General features: G+C 40.0%; 1 protein-coding gene and 1 pseudogene across 14 annotated transcripts in view; one reads left to right on the top strand and one right to left on the bottom strand.

Moving 5' to 3' along the window:
• Window positions 1–24,955, bottom strand: part of KDM4C (lysine demethylase 4C) — a 432,339-nt gene that overhangs the window by 53,557 nt on the left and 353,827 nt on the right. For all 14 annotated transcript variants that reach the window (XM_049634710.1, XM_049634680.1, XM_049634624.1 and 11 more), the window contains one exon: window positions 11,451–11,636. In XM_049634710.1, coding sequence (XP_049490667.1) covers window positions 11,451–11,636 — 186 coding nt within the window. The remainder of the gene's footprint in view (window positions 1–11,450; window positions 11,637–24,955) is intronic.
• On the top strand, window positions 15,862–15,977 carry LOC125927958 (uncharacterized; annotated as a pseudogene).

The raw sequence follows: 24,955 nt of genomic DNA, 5'->3' as shown, positions 1-24,955 counted from the left end.
CCCGACTTCGGCTCAGGTCATGATCTCACAGTTCGTGGGTTCGAGCCCCGCGTTGGGCTCTGTGAAGACAGCTCAGAGACTGGAGCCTGCTTCAGATTCTGTGTCTCCCTCTCTCTGTTCCTCCCACATTCACATTCTGTCTCTCTCTCTCAAAAAAAATAAACATTAAAAAAAATTAAAAGAAATAAAAGTCTGGGGAAAAGCTATTCTAAGAGAAGGGATATTTTTCTGAACCACCTGGGACCTGACTCTGCTTTCTGCCCCCAGATGAAGATGTGGCCTTGCTGACCCTGCATCTGATTCAAGAGCCAACTCCTTGCAAGAATTTCCTTAAATGGAAAGGCCTAGCCTCTTAAAAGTAAAATCTTCCACAATGGAGATGTAAGTCCTTAATATAGAGCAACTGTATGGTCACAAAATATGACTTTTATTCAGTTCCAGCAGCAGCCAGCCCCATGCAGACACTGCCGTAACTGGGGAGAGCCCCAACAGGGAGCAATGTGTAGGAGAAGTGCCACCCCCAGGCATTCAACCTCTGCTCTGCCTGCATGGCCTCCACATTCTGATCACTTTCCATATCCTTGGCTAATTAAAACCAGAATCTGCAATGGAGGCATCTGTTCTCTGTTCCCACAAATCCAAAACCCCTTTAAACACTTCAATTAGCATCAGAAGTGGGTTGAAGATTCCTGCAGCTCGTGCCTGAATCAGAACTGGTACAAAGACCCTTACCAAGTAGCCAGGCTTTGAGAAAGATCTGGAAAAGGGGGAAGGAAAAACAAATAAGCTAGAGATGGCTCAATTCAAGGCAAAAGAGTCTCAGGTCTGGGGTCTATAAGGTCACTGTAGGTTGCTTTCTAGGGAGCATGTCAGTGGAAACCTCTCCCCACAGCCAGGTCCAGTGACTAAACAGCAGGCCCAGTAGAAGGCAGGATGGCCCACAGTGAGACTCCCTGGCTCTTGCTGCCTTCACTAACTAAGAAGCCAAGAACAGTGAGATCCCCAAACGGAATTAAGCCCAGGGCTCAGGGATGTGCTGCTCAAGCCCTTTTTATCCTGACCAAAAGCATGGGGGAGAGAAGCTCTGTGCTCACTGATCCCACCCTTCCTATGGAAATGGCTATGGAAGTAGGAGGAGGAAGTTAAGTGTGGGGTATTAAATAGAGAATAGAAAAATTTGAGGTAGGATACACTTCATTTTGTTTACAAAATTAAGAAAAAATGATGTCTTTACTGGTTTTACCTGATAAAGTGAGCAAGGGAAAGATTCATTCCAAATGTAACTATTCTAAAATGTCTGTGCTAAAGACCTCTCCTCAGAGGCTAATCTGATGTTAACTTTCTATCACCTGGGATATGTGGATTGAGATCTCAACAAAATACTTCTATTGATGAAAGGGTAAGGGATTCATTTTATTTACTGTATGTTTGATTGAGGAAGATTGATCAGATTCAGGCCTGAATCATTGTAGTATTTTTTTTTTAATCCTTATTGAGAATTGTTTTTTTATTCCAGACCTTTTCTTTGATTAGAATTCTGTTTTTCATTATCAGTGCAAAGTCAGCAGGGCATTTGGAAAATAACTTATGTAGAATGTAAAATAAAAAACCATATATAAACCCAAGATGATTGTGAGCAAGTCTGAGAAGAATAAAGTTGGCCATAGCAAACATAACTGAACAGAATGGGAGCTGGCAATATGCAAAATGTTATGAAAAAAACAACATCCACCAAAACAATTCTACTACCTACAAAACACAAAGACACCCACCCAAGTCTGGGAAACAGGAAGAGACCATTCAGATCATTGTTAGATGAGTTTTGGCTAAATTCTGATTCCCTTTCTTTTCTTTTCTCTTCCTTTTTTTTTTAATGTTTATTTTTGAGACAGAGAGAGGCAGAGCATGAGTGGGGGAGGGGCAGAGAAAGAGAGACACACACAGAATCCAAAGCAGGCTCCAGGCTCTGAGCTGTCAGCATACAGCCGGACGTGGAGCTTGAACTCGTCAACTGAGAGATCATGACCTGAGCCAAAATCGGATGCTCGACTGAGTGAGCCACCCAGGCGTCCCTGGTTCCCTTTCTTAAAAGAATGGAAGAGAAACTAAAAATGGATGAGCTGAGCCATAGAACTGAGCTCCAGACTAAAGGAGGGAAAACGGAAAGGAAAAAGAAAAGGTGGATTCATTCCAATGCTGCATTTCATTGGTCAACCCTGTTGGAGCTGAGGCAAGTTCACTGGCATTAGAAGGCCACATTTAGAGCAGACAAAACTCTTAGTCATAACCTCCTCTGTGAATTCTACCTGACTGTCTTTGTAGAGTTACTGGCTTCCTTCTTTGGGCTCCCAGATAAACATTTTATCTTTACTTTTATTTAACCTATCTTGTTACAGTAATAGAATATAGTAGTTAAGAGCCTGGGCACTGAGTCAGGTTGCCTGGTTTTGACTGTTCTTCCCCTCACTACCTATGTAATAAATAGCAAATTACAGAAACCTAAGCATCTTTTGCCTCAGTTTCCTCATCTGTAAAAAGGGATTAATAATAGTATCTACCACAAGTGGTGCTTTGAAGATTAAGGAGATAATACTTGTAAAGCCTTTAGAACACAACAGATGTTATGTATTAAATAAATTTTGTCATCATTTTTTCATCTGCTTAAAACAGGTATATGAATGGAGGCATGTCAGAAGGAATGTTTACTGTTGGGCTGAGAAGTTAAAAAAATATATATGTTTTTATTCCCAGGACACTCCATGCCCCCTAGTATATTGAACTGAACAGTTTGAGCAATCTAACTGAAGTTCTCTATAACTAACCTTTGTGCTGGATATATTTCTTAATGACCTGGTGCTGAGAACATAAGTGGTGAGATAAAAAAGAGGAGGCAGACATTATGGCTGGCCAATTTGTTATCAAAGTTTCCCTCCAATACCGACAATCTTTAAAAAGTGGCTTTATTTTCCTTGGCTTCAGTTCATTTAAAAATCTTGGAATGGGATCACAATTTATGAGGTTTCTACCTCATTCCCATCCTTTCTTCAAAAAGTTTAACATGTTTGCAAGTTTGGGGAACCATCCTGAAAGGATAATGAAAGGGAGCTGAAAACCAGAAGGCTGCCCTCTAGAGAGTAACATGGGTTGCAGTCTGGAGCTCTGGTGCTGGGTACGTGAGTGGTGACGAGATGGGCCTACCCCCAAAACCATTCACAGCCCATGAGAAATTAAAAGAATTTTAGACAAAACATCAAAATCTTATATTTTTCTGAAAATCCTAAAAATGACAGTATCGATGGTGTTAGTAGTATTTTCATTGCTTTAGTGTTTCTTAAAAGAAGATAAGCATTTTTTGTTTGTTTCTTTTTAGATAAGTGGTGCTTAGGTGATGCTTGAAGTTGGGATTTTCTACACCTAAAAAACACTGAGGCCAATTCCATGACACTTGATCCAATGGTTCAAAGAAGAGAAAACCAAGACCCCTAAAGTTTTTATCAGCAACATAATACAAACACATGTAGTATGACAACGTATGCTGTGACATATCAAAAGACCAGTTAATGGTAATAAGAAAAAATGTATTAATAAAGCCTTAAAATTAGAATATAAAAATAAATTTATTAAAGATAGGAAAATTGGACACATAAACATAAACATTTTTGATCATTTGAAAAATTTTTACTTTTCTGCTCTGTCACTAATGTGGCTCCGTTGCCCAAGTAGCTAGTGCTCACATGAAACAAAAAACAAAAACACCCTTCATTCCAAATGTGGTTGCTAATAGAGCACCTATAAAAAAGAAGCTGAGCCTGGGTGGCTCAGTTGGTTAAGCGTCTGACTTCAGCTCAGGACATGATCTCATGGTTCTTGAGTTTGAGCCTTGCGTTGGTCTCTGTGCTGACAGCTCGGAGCCTGGAGCTTGCTTCAGATTCTGTGTCTCCCTCTTTCTCTGCCCCTCCTCCCCCCTCTCAGAAATAAATATTAAAAAAAAAAACAGAACCTGGGCTCCTTGATGAGTTGCTGATTTCAAGTTTAGAACAATGAAAATCAAGATGATTTTGCCATTGCTTATTGAAATAAAGCAATGACAGTTTCAAACATACCTGAAGTGGTTTTAAATAAGGAAAATAAAATCACCTTGAAGAGGCCCCAAATAGTCAAAGTGTGACAGAAGTATCAAGAAGAAAATTACAAGTCAATTGGTACTCGTTGAGTCTATAAAAGGCTATGAACCAAAATGATGTTCAAAGGGTCAAATAATATAAAGCACAGCCAAGCAAAGTACTTACTGATGTGAATTAAATAAATGCTGCCTGATTACAAAAATATAAGCCTATGACCACCCATCATGGGCCCAAGGGGCACCATATGTTAAAATGCAACATATGATGAAATATAATTCTGGTCTTCATGTATATCGCATGTATATCAGAACTAACTGGACTAACAGTCATAAGCCAGAGTCAGGAGTAGACTCAGGGAAAATAGGTTTCTAGAACAGTAGAACACTGTGGGGAGATATTGCTTAGGTACCAATCTGGGAACTGAGGCTACCTTCTTCCTCTGGTAGAGTGTGTGGTCTTGTTGACCTTGATTCTGTGTAAGAACTAGGGTGTTTTCATGTTTATAAGCATTTTATTAAATGAAAGGCATGGATAATTAGTTTTCTTGAATGAGTCCCAAATATAAACACCTGTGGTACAGCAATATATTGTTTGCTTCAGATCTGGCAGCACCTAACACACAGGCAACTGCATATGCTCATTAGGGAAATATGGCCAAGGGAAGTTTTGTTATGATAGGTTGCATTCACTTCCACCCTCTCTGGTCAAACCATTTCTGCTACATTTCTATATCCCTGGCTAATTAAGTGGAAATTTACAGTGGGAGTGTGTGTTGGGTCTTTATCAATCCATAATTAACATGAAACACTGAAGATTCATTGTAATTAATGAATTCATATAAAAGTGTGAACTGATTTCCCAAAGGTTGTTTTTTTTTTTTTTTTTTTTCCATTACGTGTTTTCTCAATAACTGATACTGGAAGTAAAATATGCTATACAATATTCTCCTGTGATAAGAACTATTCTAGGGTGTAGAATTTAGGAGCTTTGATCATCCATTGTTCCACAAGTTGGTGAGGTAAGAGCTATTTTTGCATACCAAGAGAAGACTTTATTAAGTTAGTTTTGACAGGTATCTTTACCCGACACCACCCAAAGGTTAGTTACATAAGCAGAGATTAACCAGAAGAGCCATCTTGCCCTGAGCCCATCACCAGATCCCGTGCAATGTGGGTCCTGTCCTGAGCCAAGCATAGTGATGGCAGGGAAGAGTTGTCCTGAAGGCTGCCTGAGGAGCTCGCCTGAAGACATGAAGCCTGGGAAAAATAAGTCCGTAAGTGCTGAGCAAGGTCTCAAGTTCTATTACAAAGATGAATGCCAGAACAGGACACAAAGGATGGCTAGAAGGGCAGAACAACAAAAGACAAGACAACTTCCCAGAGCGGGAAGTACCAATACAGAAGCCAACATAACCACTACTTTCCATTATCCACACCAATAACACAACCTGGAAATAAGATGCACATGCAAAATATCTAACACACCCTTGACATAAAGTTGCTCAATAAATACTAGTTCTCTTTCTTTCCTCTAATCCCAGTCGTTAGCATTAGAGAATTATTTCAACAAATTTATATCAAGCAGCTTCCATGGATGGCCAAATGCTAGTTAAAGAGACAAAATATTAATTAAACCTAGTTAAATAATCTAGTTAAAAATAATTTAGTTAAAATAATATTGAATAAAATAATACACAAAATACTAGGGAAAAATTAACCACTAAGATGTTTTCTCTATAAAAGTTCTTCTTTGGATAGGTGTCTGTCTCCATGTTAATAGTTACAACTTAGAAAACTATGAAAGAAACAAATTTCTCAAATGTCATGTTTTCCAAGAGGAGGAGAGGATATTGAGATAAGAATGGTGTACCTCGGGGCGCCTGGGTGGCGCAGTCGGTTAAGCGTCCGACTTCAGCCAGGTCACGATCTCACGGTCCGTGAGTTCGAGCCCCGCGTCAGGCTCTGGGCTGATGGCTCAGAGCCTGGAGCCTGTTTCGGATTCTGTGTCTCCCTCTCTCTCTGTCCCTCCCCCGTTCATGCTCTGTCTCTCTCTGTCCCAAAAATCAATAAACATTGAAAAAAAAAATTAAAAAAAAAAAAAAAAAAAAAGAATGGTGTACCTCATACAAGATACCTAAGGTACCTGGGTGGCTCAGTCGGTTAAGTGTCCGACTCTTGATTTTGACTCAGGTAATGATCTCATGGTTCCTGAGTTTGAGCCCCACACTGGGCTCTGCACTGACAGTGCTGAGCCTAGTTGGGATTTTCTCTCTCCCTGTCTCTCTGCCCCACTCATGCACTCTCTCTATCTCTCTCTCAAAATAAATAAACTTGAAGAAAAATACCTTGTTTGACCCCTAACTATATGGTCAACTAATCTTTGACAAGCAGGAAATAGCCAACGGAAAAAAGACAATGTTGGGAAACACTGGATGGCAAAAAAATGGTGCTGGGAAAACTGGACGGCAACATGCAAAAGAATGAAACTGGACCACTTTCTTACACCAAACACAAAAATAAATTCAAAATGGATGTAATACCCAAATTTGAGACAGGAAAAGATCAAAATCCTACGGTAGAACACAGGCAGCAACCTCTTTGACCTTGCCCACAGGAACTTCTTACTAGAAACGTTGCCAGAGGCAAGGGAAACAAAAGCAAAAATGAACTATTGGGACTTCATCAAAATAAAAAGCTTCTGCACGGTGAAGGAAACAATCAACAAAACTAAAAGGCAGCCTATGGAATAAGAGAAGATATTTGCAAATGATATATCTGATAAAAGGTTAGTATCCAAAATCTATAAAGAACATAGCAAACTCAACACCCAAAAAACAAATAATCTAGTTAAGAAATGGGAAGAAGAATGAACAGACTTTTCCAAAGAAGACATACAGATGGCTCACACAGGAAAGATGCTCAACATCAGTCATCATCAGGAAAATACAAATCAAAACCATGATGAGATACCACTTCACCCCTGCCAGAATAGCTAAAATTAACAATACAAGAAACAACAGGTGTTGTTCTCTACGCGAGGGCGTAGAGAAAGGGAAACCCTCTTGTATTGACGGTGGGAATACAAACTGGTGCAGCCACTCTTGAGAACAGTATGGAGATTCCTTAAAAAGTTAAAAATAAACTACCCTATGATCCAGCAATTGTACTACTAGGTATTTACCCAAAGGGTATAAAAATACAGGCTTGAAGGAGTACATGCACCTGATGTTTATAGCATCTTTATCAACAATACCAAAGCTATGGAGAGAGCCCAAATATTATCCATCAATTGATGAATGGATAAAGAAGATGTGTACACACACACACACACACACACACACACACACACACCATTGAATATTACTCAGACATCAAAAAGAATGAAATCTTGTCATTTGCAAGGATGTTGATGGAGCTAGAGTGTATTATGCTAAGCAAAAGATGTCAGAGAAAGACAAATACCATATGGTTTCACTCATATGTTGAATTTAAGAAACAAATGGATGAATATATGGGAGGGATAAAAGAGAGAGGTAAACTAACCATGGAGGGAGGTGGGTGGGGGTTGGGTTAAATGAGTGATGGGTATTAAGGAGGGCACTTGTTACAAGAAACACTGGGTGTTGTATATAAGTGATGAATTATTGAATTATACTCCTAAGTCCAAATACAAAATTGAAAAATAACAAAAAACAAAAACAAAAAAGGCCTTATTCACTGCAATGAACTAATATATAAAGTGCCAGTGATTTTAGTGTTTCTACACTGCATGTATGGAATATTCTAATCCAACATGAAGGTTTATTGAAGTAAGTTGCCTCAAAAAAAAAAAAGATCTGTGCATGCCATCTTTCTCACATCCATTACTCTCCATTACTCAGGTGTCTCTTCCATTGGACACCTGTCTAGTTTACTCAGGTGTAAGGAGACAGACCCTATGGTAGTTGTACTTTTCAGGAAGTATATAATTTATGAGTAGTTCATTGTTTGCTTTGGAGAAGGAATATGTTCAAGGATGCCAGTTTCAAAACCATTTTACTATTTATTGTGTTCTTTGGTTTTTCCTCTTCCTTATCAAACATTTGTGCAAGATCTACATAAGTAGGTTAGGAATACATCCAATGGAAACTTCTGAAATATAGCCAGAAAATAGGTCACACTAAATCATAGCAAAGGTGGGTGGTCAAGTACCACAACACTACAACAGAAACACATGTGCAGACACAGACACACACACACACACACACACACACACACACACGAATGAAATCTTACATTTGAAAGACAGCAGGTGCCAGTCAAAAAGTATGCTCGACAATAACACTGAAAAATATATACTAAACTTTAGATTAAAATAACTGGGATTAGCTATGCACTTTATATAATGTATTCATAGCTTTAAGACTTTGTAAGCTGCCTATTTTTTCAAATACCACCTTTTCAATTAAAAGGGTGCTTACTTCTAATGGAAGAATTCATTATAATAAATCAGATGAGATTTTTGCACTCTTATCTAGAGTGATTTTATGCTCAAAAGCTCAATAACATTGAAAAAACTATTATATTTAAAACATTTCTGGCATTAAAGGAAGAGTAAAGTTGCCTTAAAACAGTCCTTTTTGGTTCAAACAGCAAATAATTGGGAGAAAAAAATAAAGGAAACAAAAACCCTAAAATGAGTAAAAATGTAGACTCTATTGAAGGAACTGCAGCTTTATACTTCATTTCACTGAAACTAAATAGGCATCCTCTGTTCTGTAGAATGACTGGATTAGGCTGCCAAGTTAGCCTGAATTTTATTTACAGTTTTCACTGCTATGATTCAGCAATTGTCCATTACTCTCAAATAATCAAGGTATGGTGGAAAATATAGCCACATTATGGTTCCAGCTCTTGAGAGCACAACCCCTGGCATACGCAATTTACACAAAGAGAAATACTGGAATGAATTTGAACTTTTGTATGCTTGAAAACTAAAGCATATTCAATATAAACAGGGACAATTCACAATGCTCTGAACCAAATTACCAGATTCCATGAATTCCTTCTGGTTAGTTGTCAAACATTTTGGGGAAGAATCCATACTTGAAGTCCAAATGAAGAATAAGGGATAAGTAATAGCTACCAGAAATATATTTTGGAAATGTAGTATTCACAGTACTTCCTGCCAGAGAACTTCTCAAGGCAATTTAGAAATGCTAAAATGTTATCTTCATAAGGAAAAACTCATTTAATGTAAATTATATGATATTTTACTCACATTTGACAAAGTGTACCAAACTTAAAGTCAATCTATAGAGGAGAGTAGATGTTCTTTTTGGTCATCATTTATGAAACAAACAGTAATATAAACATGACTGAACCACACATCACAGTTAAGAGGAATGAAGTCCTGATTAAACATCTGGATCTCTTTAATAGCAACTTCAATATAATCATCAGTAACCACAGAGCTTTGGAATATTAGAATAAGAATGTGTGATCCCAAGCAAAGCTTTAGATGAACACCTCTAGCTCCATTCAGGGTTTGGAGTTGGGAATTCAACAAATAATAGAGCATGAGCTGAAAAAGCACTGACATTCCAGCACCTGTTGCTCATTAACTGAATCCACTTGGACAAGGAATTATACCTTTTGGCACTTAGGTTTCTTATCCTTGAAGCAGGGATAATACTACTCATGTGGCCTCATTCACATAGAATTGTAACACCAAAGCCAGCAGCAGCACAGCAGTAGTAAAAGAGAAAGTAATAATTTGGCTTTCATTTTCTGAGTGTTTATTCTGTGCCATGGACTAAAAACAACATGGTGAGCATAGGCATGCCATCATTTGTAGACAAGGAAGCTGAGGCTTAGAGGGCAAAACTTGCACAAGGTTGCATATGTGCTGCTGGCAGAATCCAAGTGTGAACACAAACTACTCTGACTCTGGAGGTCATGATCTGATTCACATCTCAAATGCATTCCCATGTGTCATCTAATGAGGTATTGATGGTACACTGTAAATGGCAAAGCACCACAGTAATGCAATGTGTTATTACTGCCATTTTTTTAAGTTTTTAAAATGTATTTTCTTCTGAATATATAATACTATTGTTAGCAAGAGCCCATTAATTCAAGAAATTAAGGAAAAAGCATGAATGAATATGCAACTTGTCACCTAAAACATGGAAAATAAGTTTAAAATAGAGGTGACGGTGGTGTCATTTCGTACATTTGTGCATTCACACACATCCGCACAAAGTCTCAACCTGCAAACATCAAGTATCTCTCAAGATGCCAATGGAAGTTGCTGGAATCATTAAAAATCCAGGAGATTTGTTGTGTATGGGTCATGACTCCCCAAGTCCATACTGACACCCTGGCAGTCTGTTCACAGAAGGTTATTAGAGACATAGGACAAGCATGTTAGGCTGCAAATAGTGGCCAAGCCTCCCAGGGATAACAAAGGGCAGCAAGTTAGCAAAGCTGAAGGTTTAGCCTCCTTGTTGGCAGCAAAAAACAATTACAGTGAACTGGAAAAGTAACAAAGGCATATCAACCATCTCCACACTGTCCTAGTTTTTCTAAGCACTTAAAACAGACAAAAGATTCCATTTACCAAGGACAGGTAAACTAATTTATAGTTAAATTCACACGCTATTTACTTGCAAACACTCTTTTCCCAGAAATAGGTTCAGTCCTGAGTGAAATAGAAAAAAACAGAAAAAAAGTGACCTCTATACTTCCCTTCTACATTTCTGCTTTTCTGAAATTGTCCTCATTCCTCCTAGGGCCTCCACATGCTATACCTAGCTGATCCCATCACAGACAACAAGGACCCAAATGTTTATGACCACCTCCATTCTCCCTTTACTGTGTTACTGCTCTTTGTTTCTTCCAGAAGAGATGAAATAAAACCCAAAGGCCAGAATGTACAGGTACATGGATTGAACACTGCATGTTTTCAAGTGGTACTTTCACATCATTCCCTTCTCAAAAGTGATCTCACCTTCATCCTGGATATGTGCAGTGCACAATCTATACAGCCATACTCAGTAGACCTACATACAGATCCAAAATCAGAACAGGCATAAAGAATTTTATTCATTCATCTGTTCATTCACTTATTCAACTCAATAAATAATTATTGTATCTAGCATGTGCCAGACACTGATGGGTCCTGGACAAATACAAGTAAATAATAATGTACAATCCCTGCCCTCAAGTAACTCACAGTCTAGACATGTCAACAATAAGTAACATTACAGGGCAGAGCATGCTAGCCATGGGACAGGAGGGAATTCTTATGCAGTCCTGGCATCAGGGAAGGAAAGGAGGGCCTTACCACATTTGGGTTGACCTTATGTCGAAAGCATGTGATGTTCACCACGTATGGCCAATCATCAGGCTCCATCAGCACCCCAGCAGCATGAGCACATGTGACATGGAAGGAGGCTGGGCAACGGCCATAGGAACACTGGATGCAGGCTCCAGAGACCTTCTTGACCCGGTGTCTGCAGAAGATGCATTTCTGTAGGGTGAAAATGAAGAATATCAATTCAAACTCTGTAACTCAGCTTATTTCCACACTTCAGAGAATAATAGCTATTAGAGATGCAGAAAACTGATTACATCAACAAGTCCTGGCCCTCCAGGGGCCCTAGTGGTGAGAGCAACTGTGAAAATATAAGTCATGTACTTCTAATGAAACGCACTGCTATGGTCACATACTACCAAACACATGTTGAAACATCTGTGGTTAAGAAAGCCAAAGCCTTTTGCATATGCTTCTCCAGGCACAGTGAGGAAAAGCCCCCAGGGTGCTCCTATAAATCACCCATGAATGCTTAAGTTACCTCCCTTTTACCTCCTGCATGGCAGGACTTTTGGTACATCAAGAGATAGAATATGGGTTTGGAATACAGGTACCTACTCTCCTAAGTTAGATGAAGTCTTCAGAAATATCCAAAATAGCACACAGATGGTCTAATTTTTCTATTTACAAGGAACTGTGTTAAATGGTCCAATGTGGAAAATCGGGGCTCAAGTGCTTAATAATACACATCTGAACCCTACATGACTGACACAAAAATATGCTTCCCAAAGTAAGAAAGTTGAAAATCACCCCAAAGGGCATGATTTTGTTGAGTATTCATAGCTGACTATGCCTGAAGAGAGAATGAAAATAAAAACAGCAATCTAAAAACTACCACAGTCTAAAAATTAAATCACATACAGTTGGCCCTAGACATTATTAGTATATTTGTTATGAAAGATGAGAAAAATCAAACAGCTTCACTATATGTACAATTAGTAAATACTTAAGGACTAGAAACAGTGGGTGTAGAATAAGGTTTAGAAAGCAGAAGAAACAGAATGATCTAAAAGCTTGACTTTTCATTCCTATGGATAAAAAGGGTCTGCAATCTGATCAAATGCTGGTGTGCTCTTTTATAGGAACATTTTCCTTCCTGGGACAGGAATGGTACTTAAACTCAATGTCTTTTGGGGATTGTAATATTTTATCACAGACCTTAAGAATCAATGTGCACTTAACTTTTCACTCTTCTTTGCCTTCACATCCGATCAGCAACTTCAGTCTTACAGATTCTGTACCTTAATCTTGCTCTGATCTCTCTGTATCCATCTGTATCAACTGCCACTGCCTCTGCTCATGGTACCCAGCATAGGAGTGTCCTCCTAATCAGTCTTTTATTTCATTCCACTTCAATCATCCTCCCTAGGAAGAGGCCAGTGATCTTTTTACAACATAAATCTAAGGTCAGCCCCCTGCTTAAATGTCCTTCAATGGCTTCTCCTTATCTCCAAAATATTCCAGAAAAAAAGGAACAGCATGAGATGGAAGAGGAAACCTTAGAAAAGGCCCTTATGGTCCATATGAGCAGTCTTATTTCTCACTAGTCCCCATAGGGGCTCTACACTTCAGGCATTTATCTGATCTCCCTATACATCTAGATTCAATATACAATGAAGCATTTTTAAAGTGGGGGTTAAGAATGTGGCTTAGCTGATTTAAAAACTACATACAAACACACAGAACTGAAACAAGATCCATTACAATCTGAATAAAAGCATTATTTAATATCTTGATGTCTTGGCAATTCTTGTTATCAGTTTCAATACATTCTTGGTAATTCTTGGTAGTATTTTTTTTAATACTTATTTTTGAGAGAGTAAGGGGGAGAGGGAGACAGAGAAAGAGTGAAAGAGAGAGAGAGAGAGAGAGAGAGAGAGAGAGAGAGAGGAGGGGAGAGGCAGAGAGATACAGGGAGACACAGAATCCGAAGCAGGCTCCAGGCTCTGAGCTGTCAGCACAGAGCCCAATGCAGGGCTCAAAATCACAAACTGTGAGATCATGACCTAAGCTGAAGTCGGACACTTAACCGACTGAGTCACCCAGATGCCCTGTTATTTTGGAATCTTTTTGCCAATTCCAATCTTTTGAAATGTGATGGCAGATATAACAGCAAAAATTCATAACAGGAGCCCTAGGCATAATCAATCTTTTAAGAGCCTAATCATACTACCTAGATGTCAGCGTTTGAGTAAGTTCAGATAATGACAGATATGAAAGAAGAAACTGTTTCTTATTTTCCTAATTAAATAGGATTTTTTAAGAGCAGGAAAGAGTATTGTGATTTAGCTAATTAATGAATTGGTAACTCCAGCCTCTTCCATCATTAGCTTCCTCATTAAACAGAGACCTTCCAGAAAAGGTGAAGGAGGAGTGCATGGGTGGCTCAGTCGAGCATCTGACTCTCGATTTCAGTTCAGGTCATAATCCCAGGGTCATGGGACCAAGCCCCATGTCAGGCTCTGTACTGAATGTGGAGCCTGCTTAGGACTCTCTCTCTCCCTCCCTCTGCTCCTCCCCCCACTTGCACACATGCACACACAATCTTTCTCTCTCTCTCAAAAAGTTTTTTAGGGGCACCTAAGTGGCTCAGTCAGGTGAGCATCAAACTTCACCTCAGGTCATGATCTCACAGTTCATGATTTTGAGCCTTCATTGGGCTCTCTGCTGTCAGCATGGAGCCTGCTTTGGATTCTACTTTGGATCCTCTGTCTCCCTCTCTCTCTGCCCCTCCTCTGCTCTCTATCTCTCTCTCTCTCAAAAAAAAAAAGAAAAAAGAAAAAAAAAAGAAATAAAAAGTTTTTTTTTTTTTTTTTAAAAGGCAAAGGAAACAGAGATAATACACTTAATCCCAGTGAGGATTCAATCCTTGGAATCCAATAAGGGAAGGGCCCTCTTTTCCCCCAGAGGCAGTCATCTCTAAGGATACAACTTTATCCTTTGCAAAATCAATCTAACTTCAGACTAGTATAATTTGATGCTTTGGAAGATGTTTATTCATAGAGTTGGAAAGTTTGACTTAAACATCAAGCAGGTTCTTGAGATAAATACATAAAACCAAGTAGGGGAGCCATTCTGTACCTTACAGTATAGCCTAAGTTACATTTCCAAACCCCATTTTCACTTGCTGACTACTAAACCAGTTTTTCTGTACCCTGGATGAAATGTCTATGGCAATCTGACACCTATACAATGTCTTAGCTACAGAATTTAATTCAGCAGGGCAAAGACAAGGACAAATAGATACTTCTTAAGAAATGTTACAATGGAATAAGCACTATGAAAGAAGTAGAGACAAAGTGCTATGTGGAACCAGAATGACTGTGCAATGAGTCATGCTTGGAGGCAAGACAGGGAAGAAGGCCTTCAGGAAACACATTGCTGATTGGATCAAGATGGTAGAGTCAGCCTGTGTTACAAACTTCCCAGCTTCAACCCCTAAGTAAAGATAAAGGAAAAAGAGTGAAACCCTAATAGTACTGACTATTAAGAAAAGGTGTAACTAACCCCAGGGAGCAAATCCCCAGAAAACAGTAGATATCTCTGAGGAGACAGTTCTGGTAAGGCCAGTGCCAAGAGTGGAAGCAAACACCTAAAAGACAAGCTACCCACTGTCAGACCAGCCCATGGCCCATCCTGCCCCAATTATCATCAGCAGGTGAGGTCATCTTATCTGATCTGAATCTGAGTCCTGTGATCTGACCCATCATTCACCAACAAGACAAGTAGATTTTCATTTGGGCTGAGAAAAGAAAAAGTACACCCACGATGTGCAACCAAAATACAATCAGATATTTTAAAAACCAGAAACATTTGAAGGAAAACAAAAATAAATGAGAGGTGCTATGATTATTACCAAATAGAAGAATATCTGACCTAAGGAGTCAGGTAAGTGAAAGCAGATGAGTTTAAAAGAGGTACAGTATAGATTATGATACAGATTCCAAAATATATCCCATCAATTAAAAAAAAAATGAACAACTACATAGCTCTAAGACATTCAAAATATCATTGTTAAAAAGAATCAAGATGGAGTGCCTGGGTGACGCAGTAGGTTAAGCGTCCAACTCTTGATTTCAGTTCAGGTCATGATCTCACGGTTTATGGTTCAAGCCCCACGTCAGGCTCCACACTGACAGCACAGAGCCTGCTTGGAATTCTCTCTCCCTCTCTCTCTCTGCCCCTCCCCTACTCATGCTCACGCTCTCTCTGTCTCAAAATAAATAAACATTAAGAAAAAGAAGAATCAAGGCCCGTGGCAGAGGGCGGCGGCAGGCAGGCAGACAGGCAGGCAGTCTGGCAGGTGCATGGGTGAAGCGCGGCACCCGCTGGGCTTGGGACTCGTGGAGCAGGCTCTTGAGGCGCCCAGCTGCAGCCGCTGGCATGGCCATACCACCCTGAACGCGCCAGATGTCGTCTGATCTCGGAAGCTAAGCAGGGTCAGGCCTGTTAGTACTTGGATGGGAGACCACTTGGGAATACCAGGTGCTGTAGGCTTTTGCCTTTGGCCTCCTTGACCTCTCCTTTGGCGCCCGCCGGCGCCCCCCTTCCCTCCTCTGTCCTCTCTCCCCAGGGAGGGCGGCTCCTGGGGCCAAACACACCCCAGCCACTGCTCCCTCAGCCCCTCCCGGGCCAGCAAAGCGGCCTGGCCAGGCCCCACCCCGCCCAGCCGGCACACCCCACCGCACTTCACAACGGGCACGCTCCCCGCTCCCCGAACCCAGCCAAATCCCACTGCGCCGGCTGGAAGCCACACCCAAGCTTTGCACCTTTCCGGCACCCGAACGGAGGGGGGGTGCGGTGCGGGCGGGGCCGGGGGTTGGCACCTGGGGGCTGGAGGGTGGGGGCTGAGTGGGTGGATAAAAAAAAAAAAGAGAGAGAAGAAAAAGAAAAAGAAGAATCAAGATGTATTGTATTACATCCCAAATTAGCAACTGGAAGATGGAGCCTATAGAAGAGAGAAGAAAATATCAAAATAAGTAAAATAGAACACAAATGCTAACCAGTTTGGTAAAATCCAGATATTCTATTATCTTTCCAAAAGGCATTTAGAGGAATAAAAACAGACAAAATAACAGAAAGTTTTTCCAGACCTGAAAAAAAAGCCCAACAGGTAGAATCAAGTAAAAAACAACAACAACAACAACAACAACAAAAACAAAAACAAAAACAAAAGAAAAGAAAAAAGAATCACCTAAACACATATTAGACTTCAAAATAAAAAGAGAAAATCCCAAAATCTTCCAGAAAAGAAAAGAGAAAAATAAGATTACCATCAGATCTCTAATTTGCAAAAGTGAATGTTAAAAGACAATGAAGCAATGTCTTTGGTTTCTGGAAGAAAATTAAATTTGGTCTATATTCAGCCTAGTTATCATTCAAATGTGAGGGCAAACATAGGAATTTTTCCTTTTTCTTTCATAAACAAGGATCAGAAGTAAGTGTGAAGTGAAGAACAACCAAAATGCTAAATATTTGATAAGTCTAAATTAATATTGACTTTATGCACAATAATAGTAATGACTTCTGGGTTTCAAATATAGAGAACATGAACAGATGACAACTAAAGTGTATAAGAAACGGTAAAAGTGACATTTAAAATGTTCTAAGGTTCTTGAGTTGTTTGGGACAAGGGTGAAAGTACCAATTAACTTATAGTGTGAAAAATGAAACAGAATAAGGAAAAATAATAAATTCAAACAAAGGCATGAAAGGAAGGAAACAAGCAGCACAGACAGGAGTAAAGGGAAAGCATATTGTAATCTGGCAGAATTGAACTCAAATATGCCAGTTTGTTATGTGTAAACAGACTAAACTTTATAGACCATGGGTAGCAAACTTTTTCTTACAGTGCCAGATAATAAATATTTTAGGCTTGTGTAGTATATAGTCCCAATTGCAACCACTCAATTCTGCCATTGTAGCACAAAAGCAGCCATGGATAATCTGCAAATGATGAGTGTCATTGTGTTCCAGTAAAACTTTATATACAACAATAAACACACACCTTAGTTTGCTGACCCCTGCTTTGGCCATAGGCACATATTTGAAGATAGTAGGCTGAGAAATGATAGAGTTAGTATTTAAGAGTAGCCACTCTAGCAGCAAGAGGGATCAAGGTGGAAAAACCGTTAGGAAGCCACAGAAAAACTGAGGCACAGGATAATGAGGCCTTGGGCTCGGGAAACAGCTATTAGGAGAAAGGTAAACTTAAGAGTTTTTTACTCTTGTTACCCTTTGTTGATAGAGGTTCTAGGTGTTCCTCTAAATAGAGCTCCGCACTTAAGATCAGGGTTGAACACACCAGCATTCTTCTCGAAGCTAGAACAAGCAATCCTAAAATTCACATGGAATCACAAAAGGCCCCAAATAGCCAAAGTAATTTTGAAGAAGACCAAAGCAGGAGGCATCACAATCTCAGACTTTAGCCTCTACTACAAAGCTGTTTATCATCAAGACAGCATGGTATTGGCACAAAAACAGACACATAGACCAAGGGAATAGAATAGAAACCCCAGGACTAGACCCACAAACGTATGGCCAACTAATCTTTGACAAAGCAGAAAAGAATATCCAATGGAAAAAAGACAGTCTCTTTAACAAATGGTGCTGGGAGAACCAGACAGCAACATGCAGAAGGTTGAAACTAGACCACTTTCTCACACCATTCACAAAAATAAACTCAAAATGGATAAAGGACCTGAATGTGAGACAGGAAACCATCAAAACCCTAGAGGAGAAAGCAGGAAAAGACCTCTCTGACCTCAGCCGTAGCAATTTCTTACTTGACACATCCCCAAAGGCAAGGGAATTAAAAGCAAAAATGAACTATTGGCACCTCATGAAGATAAAAAGCTTCTGCACAGCAAAGGAAACAACCAACAAAACTAAAAGGCAACCAACGGAATGGGAAAAGATACTTGCAAATGACATATTGGACAAAGGGCTAGTATCCAAAATCTGTAAAGAGCTCACCAAACTCCACACCCGAAAAACAAATAACCCAGTGAAGAAATGGGCAGAAAACATGAATAAACACTTGTCTAAAGAAGATATCCGGATGGCCAACAGGCACATGAAAAGATGTTCAACGTCGCTCCTCATCAGGGAAATACAAGTCAAAACCACACTCAGATATCACCTCACGCCAGTCAGAGTGGCCAAAATGAACAAATCAGGAGACTACAGATGCTGGAGAGGATGTGGAGAAACGGGAACCCTCTTGCACTGTTGGTGGGAATGCAAACTGGTGCAGCCACTCTGGAAAACAGTGTGGGGGTTCCTCAAAAAATTAAAAATAGACCTACCCTATGACCCAGCAATAGCACTGCTAAGAATTTACCCAAGGGATACAGGAGTACTGATGCATAGGGGCACTTGTACCCCAATGTTTATAGCAGTACTCTCAACGATAGCCAAATTATGGAAAGAGCCTAAATGTCCGTCAACTGATGAACAGATAAAGAAATTGTGGTTTATATACACCATGGAGTACTACGTGGCAATGAGAAAGAATGAAATATGGCTCTTTGTAGCAACGTGGATGGAAGTGGAGAGTGTTATGCTAAGTGAAATAAGCCATACAGAGAAAGACAGATACCATATGTTTTCACTCTTAGGTGGATCCTGAGAAACTTAACAGGAACATATGGGGGAGGGGAAGGAAAAAAACAAAAGAGAGAGAGAAGTTAGAGGGGGAGAGAGCCAAAGCATAAGAGACTCTTAAAAACTGAGAACAAACTGAGGGCTGATGGGGGGTGGGAGGGAGAGGAGGGTGGGTGATGGGTATTGAAGAGGGCATCTTTTGGGATGAGCACTGGGTGTTGTATGGAAACCAATTTGACAATAAATTCCATACATTTAAAAAAAAAGATTAGGGTTGAACAGTCTGTCCCCTGGGGGAAAGATCCTCACTAGCAGTGGATGGGGTAGAGGCAAAAGTAATTCTAGAGGGACAGGGATAGAAGGGAGCTTATGAATGGCAAGGCAAGATTATCAGACATTTGAAAGCAGAAAAGATTCAGAAAGACAGGGCCATTCTTCCTGCAGGTCTCAGAGGTGTCAGTGTCCCTCTGGGAAAGGGATGAGGAAGCAACTGGTGGATGACAATTAATGAAGGAGATTTGAGAAGTCAAATAAGGCAGCCCAGAGGACCACTGTTTTTGGTGCTTTAGAACAAAGTTGAGGAGGGGCTGCCCTCCAGGCAGGCCAACCACAGCAGGAAAATGCTAGCACAGATGACACTAGAGAGATTTTAAAGTGTCCTTTTCCTTGAGAGGACGCTTGGGATGTAACAGCTACTCAGTGAAGGTTTGCTCAATTAAACTGAATCCAAACAAGTAGATTAGGATGAAGCTATGGACCTGCTCACCTTTTTCCTTAACAGTAAAAAAAAAAAAAAAAAGGCCTTCATTATAGAACTATGCCACAGGGACATTAGAGCAGGTCACAGGGAGACCTGCTTAACACAGATTGCTGGATCCACCCCCAGAGCTTCAGTGTGTCTGGCTAGGGCCACCAAATTTGCATTTCTAACAAGTTCCCAGTGGTGCTGATGTTGCTGATCCAGGGATCACACTTTGAGAACCATGGGTTGAGGGTTAAAGGGTTAAATGATGTTGATTATTCTGAGCCTCTTAGGATAAGGCAATTCAGGAAGTACAATGATTTTTCATCTATTCTTCTGTGTCAAGGGCTTAGAGAATCCTCGGGCGAGTATGATTTATAGAGCACTGTACTTTCTTGGGGGACTGGATTTCCATACTTATTCCAATGGCATAGGCCATTAAGGCTCCTAATGGATTGAGGAATTAATGAAGTATCTGGCAATGAAGCTTTGTGTATCATTAGATTCCTTGAGCACAAAGGGCAACAAGAAATGATGAGCTGTGAAGGAGTTGGAAGTTCAAAGCACATCCATTGCCTTTTTTTTCCCCTTTTAATATGATTTGTAGTATGATTTTATTGTTGTTTTGCCAATTTAGTGATTGTTTTTCCTTTCCTTATATAGGCAGGTAATTTCCAAACAGGCACAAATGTTTTTTAATTAGTGTTTCCCTATCAGACAACTAACAAGCTAATGATAATGATATAGTAGCTAATTCCCTTTTCCTTTTGCTCTCCAAAGATGCTTTTTCCAAGCACTACACAGACTCACACCACTCACACCATGCAGAACTGTCTGACCTCAGCCATCTAAGCATGTTACAAACAGAAGACACTATGAAATGGTACAGTAAAACTCAATTCTGAATACTCATGCATCAGCTCATAAGTCCTTTGTCTCCCCACCCTCCTCACGAAAAGTTATTTCTACACTTCAAGTTCAGAGCATTAAAATATATGGTTCATGATGTCAAGTGTGTTGCATTAAATCTTTATTTATGATATGTATCAGAAGCCATTTATCTCATTGCTTTTTGTTCAGTGAGATTCACCATGCAAAAAAAATGAGAAGCTAAGAAAAAGTCAAGAAGCAGGATAAAGAGGAAAGGGCAGAGGAATGAGCTCAGTCAGGCCAAGAAACACAGCTAGAAAAATGGGCAGAGGTGGTAGGGATCAGATCAAAGTCTGCACTTATTCAAAACAAGGCTAAAGAGTCATTGTTGACCCTGAGAAATTTAAAGAAGCACAGAAGAATTCTAGAACTGGAAAGGCCATAGTAGTTCATACATAAACTGACAAATTAACAAATGACTCTTGAAAAGTACTATGTCAACAGCCCAGTCACACTTTTTATTTTAGATCAGAAGATACACCACAGAGAAGCTCATCAAATAGGAATCCGTCTGGAAGCACCTTTTAACCCCAGCACCAGAACACTGACTGCACACAGCAGGTGTATAATAAATACACACTGATTAAATGAATTATTGTTTCCTTATTATAGATCATGTGTTAATCCATTCTTTCGGCCATTTCAATACTTATTAAATATCTTCCATATAAAAGGTACTTTGCTAAATGTGAAAGGAGATATAAAAGTGAAAAAGATATAATCTGTGTATTTAAGGAGCTCAATCTGGCATACAAAAATAGCTGTAACAAAAGCTTTGCAGTGGTCATCACAATAAGCAAGATGAAGTGCTACTGGATTTGGAAGGAGAGAGGGCTGGAGAACCAAGGTGAGGCCAACATGTGGCCTCAGTTGGTCACTTCCCCCGCCCCCAGCACTTCTACCATCCTTCTCTCACTGAGGGGAAAGACAGGATGACCTTCATGACAGCCATTTGAGGGACACCACATACAGGACAAGACAGCAGGTATGATTCTGCTTGAATGGCTCAGGTCATGTGGCAGCAGAGCTCAGGCAAGTGACCTGTGCACCTCTCTGAACTGAGGGCACAAGTCACCAAGTCCAGGCACTGTCAGGTCAGTTCCATCAGGCTGGCTCTAGAGAACTTGTAATAAAGTAAAAATGGGATTTCTCCAAAGCCAGAAGTTTCCTATAACTAATTTCTTGGAGTTTAGAGACAACGTGCAGTGCTTTCTTACCAGGTCAGACACTGCCTTGGAGAGTGTTGGGGACGTTCTGTACATCAACCGAGCCTGCAGCAGCAGGGATACAGGGTTTGCCACATGGTTCAGAGAAGCTGCCAGCAGGGTTTTAGAAAACTAGGGAGGCTAGCAAAAGCAGGTGGTGCTCACCTTGGAAGGACCAGCAGGTGTTAGCCAGTGCATGTGCAGTAGCATGGGAAAGAGGAAGGACATTCTAGATAGATGTAACAAAGCTCAGAGATGGAAAAACAGGCAAAACTAACTGAAGTGTGAGCAAAGCTAAGGGATGAAAGGCTGGAAAGGCAAGATCTCAGAAGGTCTTAGACGGTACCTGACACAAACCTCACCTTCTCTTGCCAAGATGAGAGACTGAGGAAGGTTTAGTAGTGTTGGTTTATTTTAGATGGAAAACAGAACTGCTATTTTATTAGTTTTCTGAGTGACTTAGGTTTAAACCCAGGCAACCAAGCAATTCCCAAACCAGCCCATCCAGAAAATCAGAACAACCTTTGGCTAAGAATGCTTGTTGCTCAGGTATGTCTCTTTGCTTGTCTGTCTTTTGCTTCTCAGGGGTTGGACAAATTCTACTCATCTTCTTACCAAAGGCACCTGGCACAGTTTACAAAGTATCTGGGAAGTATGCTGACCAAAGACCACACTTCTGCCTTCCCTACACAGACAGGATTTCAATAGTATTTGGAAGCCCGCACTGGGAAGTCAGAGAGATGTGGTTTTGACTCTAGTTCTGCACAGGTACAACACAAGGGCAAGTCACGGGAGGGGTGGGGGAAAGGGGCCTGAACACACATAAGTGAAGAGAAGGTCCTGGGGGAAACAGGCTAGCCTCTGAATGCTTCCTGCCCTTCTTTCCTATCCTCCCTCAACATAAAACAGCTTCCCCTCTGCACTTACTACCTGGGCTGCACAGAAAAACCCAGACATAAAAGCAGCATTTGCAAATAAATTAAAGGCAACATCACAATCTCTTGCTGAAATAGGCACTTCACTGATAGTATATAGCAGCATTTGCTGAATCACAAAATAGGCAATGTTATCTATGTTGGGAAAAATCAATCACTTATCATTTCTACTTCTCTAACAGCCTGTTTGGATTCCACCCTTCATTTCAAGTTTATTTCAAATTTAAAGGGCAAAGGGGGCATACAATTACAGCATACAGAGAGCTTTAGAACAAATCTTATTCCGAGTACTTATTAAGTGTCACTAAACATCTTTCAGCCGATGGGAGGGAAAAGCAAGCCTCCTAAATCACAAAATAAACATTCTCTAAGTACTTTTGTATTTGCATTTTTATTTCTTTTTATGTTAATATTAAAGAGCACCTGTTTCCTAGAGGAAATTTCATTATTTGAAATTATTGTTTACAAGAGATCAAACAGGAATTCTTACTCCCCTTGAATAAAGCATTTAATTGAACTCAAAATTACTGAATTATTTACTTTTTTTTTAAAACCCTCTATTCTTTTTGGTACAAGTAAGCCCTGCTAAAGTTACTGAGGGTGCTCTCCACCCATTTAATAAAAAACAACCCAGATTTGTAAATTACTTGTAACTTAGGAGGATTTCTAAACTCATTTTCTTTAGATCTCTCTGAATTAAGGTTGGAAATGATAATATTTTAATCATTTAATTCTCAGTGTTAAACTTAAAAAGAAACAATTTTCCTGTTTCACACAACTTTGGAAGGCTGACTTACAAAGCTTTCCGCTGCTCCAAGGGCAGCCCCCACCCTCTGCCCCTGGCCAAAGAAACTTTATTTATTATGAATATCAGATATGATTTGCTATTGGCATTATCAAATCAAGGACCATAAAACATTTTCTATTTATTTCTGGCCTTGAGCCTGATGTTCTAAAGATATTTGACCAAAAAATAAATAAATCAAAGACAGAGACCGTAGCAGTATTTGTTTTGAGACAGTGCAAACATCCAATCCCATGAAAGACTGCAGTATTGTTTTGTTCAATGTTTTTTTTTTTTTAGAGAGGTGCGTATAGTTTCTTAAATCTCTGTTTTCTGTAGATTTATTGAAGTTTCTTAAATCTCTGTTTTCTGTAAATTTATTGCATTCATTGGTGAAATCTGGGTTGGAAGAGTAAAAACATTTCCCATTCGTCAGTCTGCAATGAGGGAATTAGGTTGTGTGAGTCAGGTTCTAAGCACCTCTCTCATATCCAACTTCCCACACGCGTTTTTTAGCAGTTTAAATGAACAATTATATACACTCCTACTGCATATGTTTATCTCAGTGAATGGTTCTTATTCAGGTGGCTGGGAAAAGGAAACATCCAGAAGCCTCATCAGTTTTCGCTGAAGGCTCTACAAGCTGCTGTCCTGGGACATGCTTCCTGCTTTGAGCACCAGAGCTGTCCCAAGACCCCTGCATACATCTGACCCTTATTAGAGACTGTCACTTATGAAGTACTTGGTCTGTGGCCTGCCCCAAACCCTTTGCCTCTTGTCCTTCGATTATGCCAGCCTTAGACCACATCGAGAAAATTTACGCTTACATTATAATGCCCTGGCAATGTATGCCCAAACAACCCTGAGGAAGCAGCGATGAAAAGCTATAAAGTTAATGTGGTGCAGATATGTCCCATGTGACTTTTCAGAGGAAGAACCTCTCCAGTAGAGACGACTGTGGTCCTGCAAAGAGCTGACTGAAGGTGTGAACAATCCAGAGCCTATCCTATCTTCTGCGGCCTCCATCCTACTGCCTTTCCTGTTCAGGTTTCTACAACAGTAGCTTCAGGAGAAAAATCACCAGTGAGCTTGAGGATTTATCTTCTAGATAAGACAAATTATCTTTCTCAGTTTCAGAAGTGGACAAAAGGCAGTAAAACAGGCTCTCGTCAAAGGTTTAGGACTGAATCCTAATGCTGTCCCCAATGAGGCCCTGAATTTGCATTACCAATCAGGGATATTACTTCTGGATTATTTAGGTAGACTTCCTTTGA

The sequence above is a fragment of the Panthera uncia genome, chromosome D4 (genome assembly GCF_023721935.1).
Source record: "Panthera uncia isolate 11264 chromosome D4, Puncia_PCG_1.0, whole genome shotgun sequence".
NCBI classification, from domain to species: Eukaryota; Metazoa; Chordata; class Mammalia; order Carnivora; family Felidae; genus Panthera; species Panthera uncia.
The sequence above is the reverse complement of the archived record's forward strand: the minus strand, read 5'-3'. Positions and strand labels throughout refer to the sequence as shown.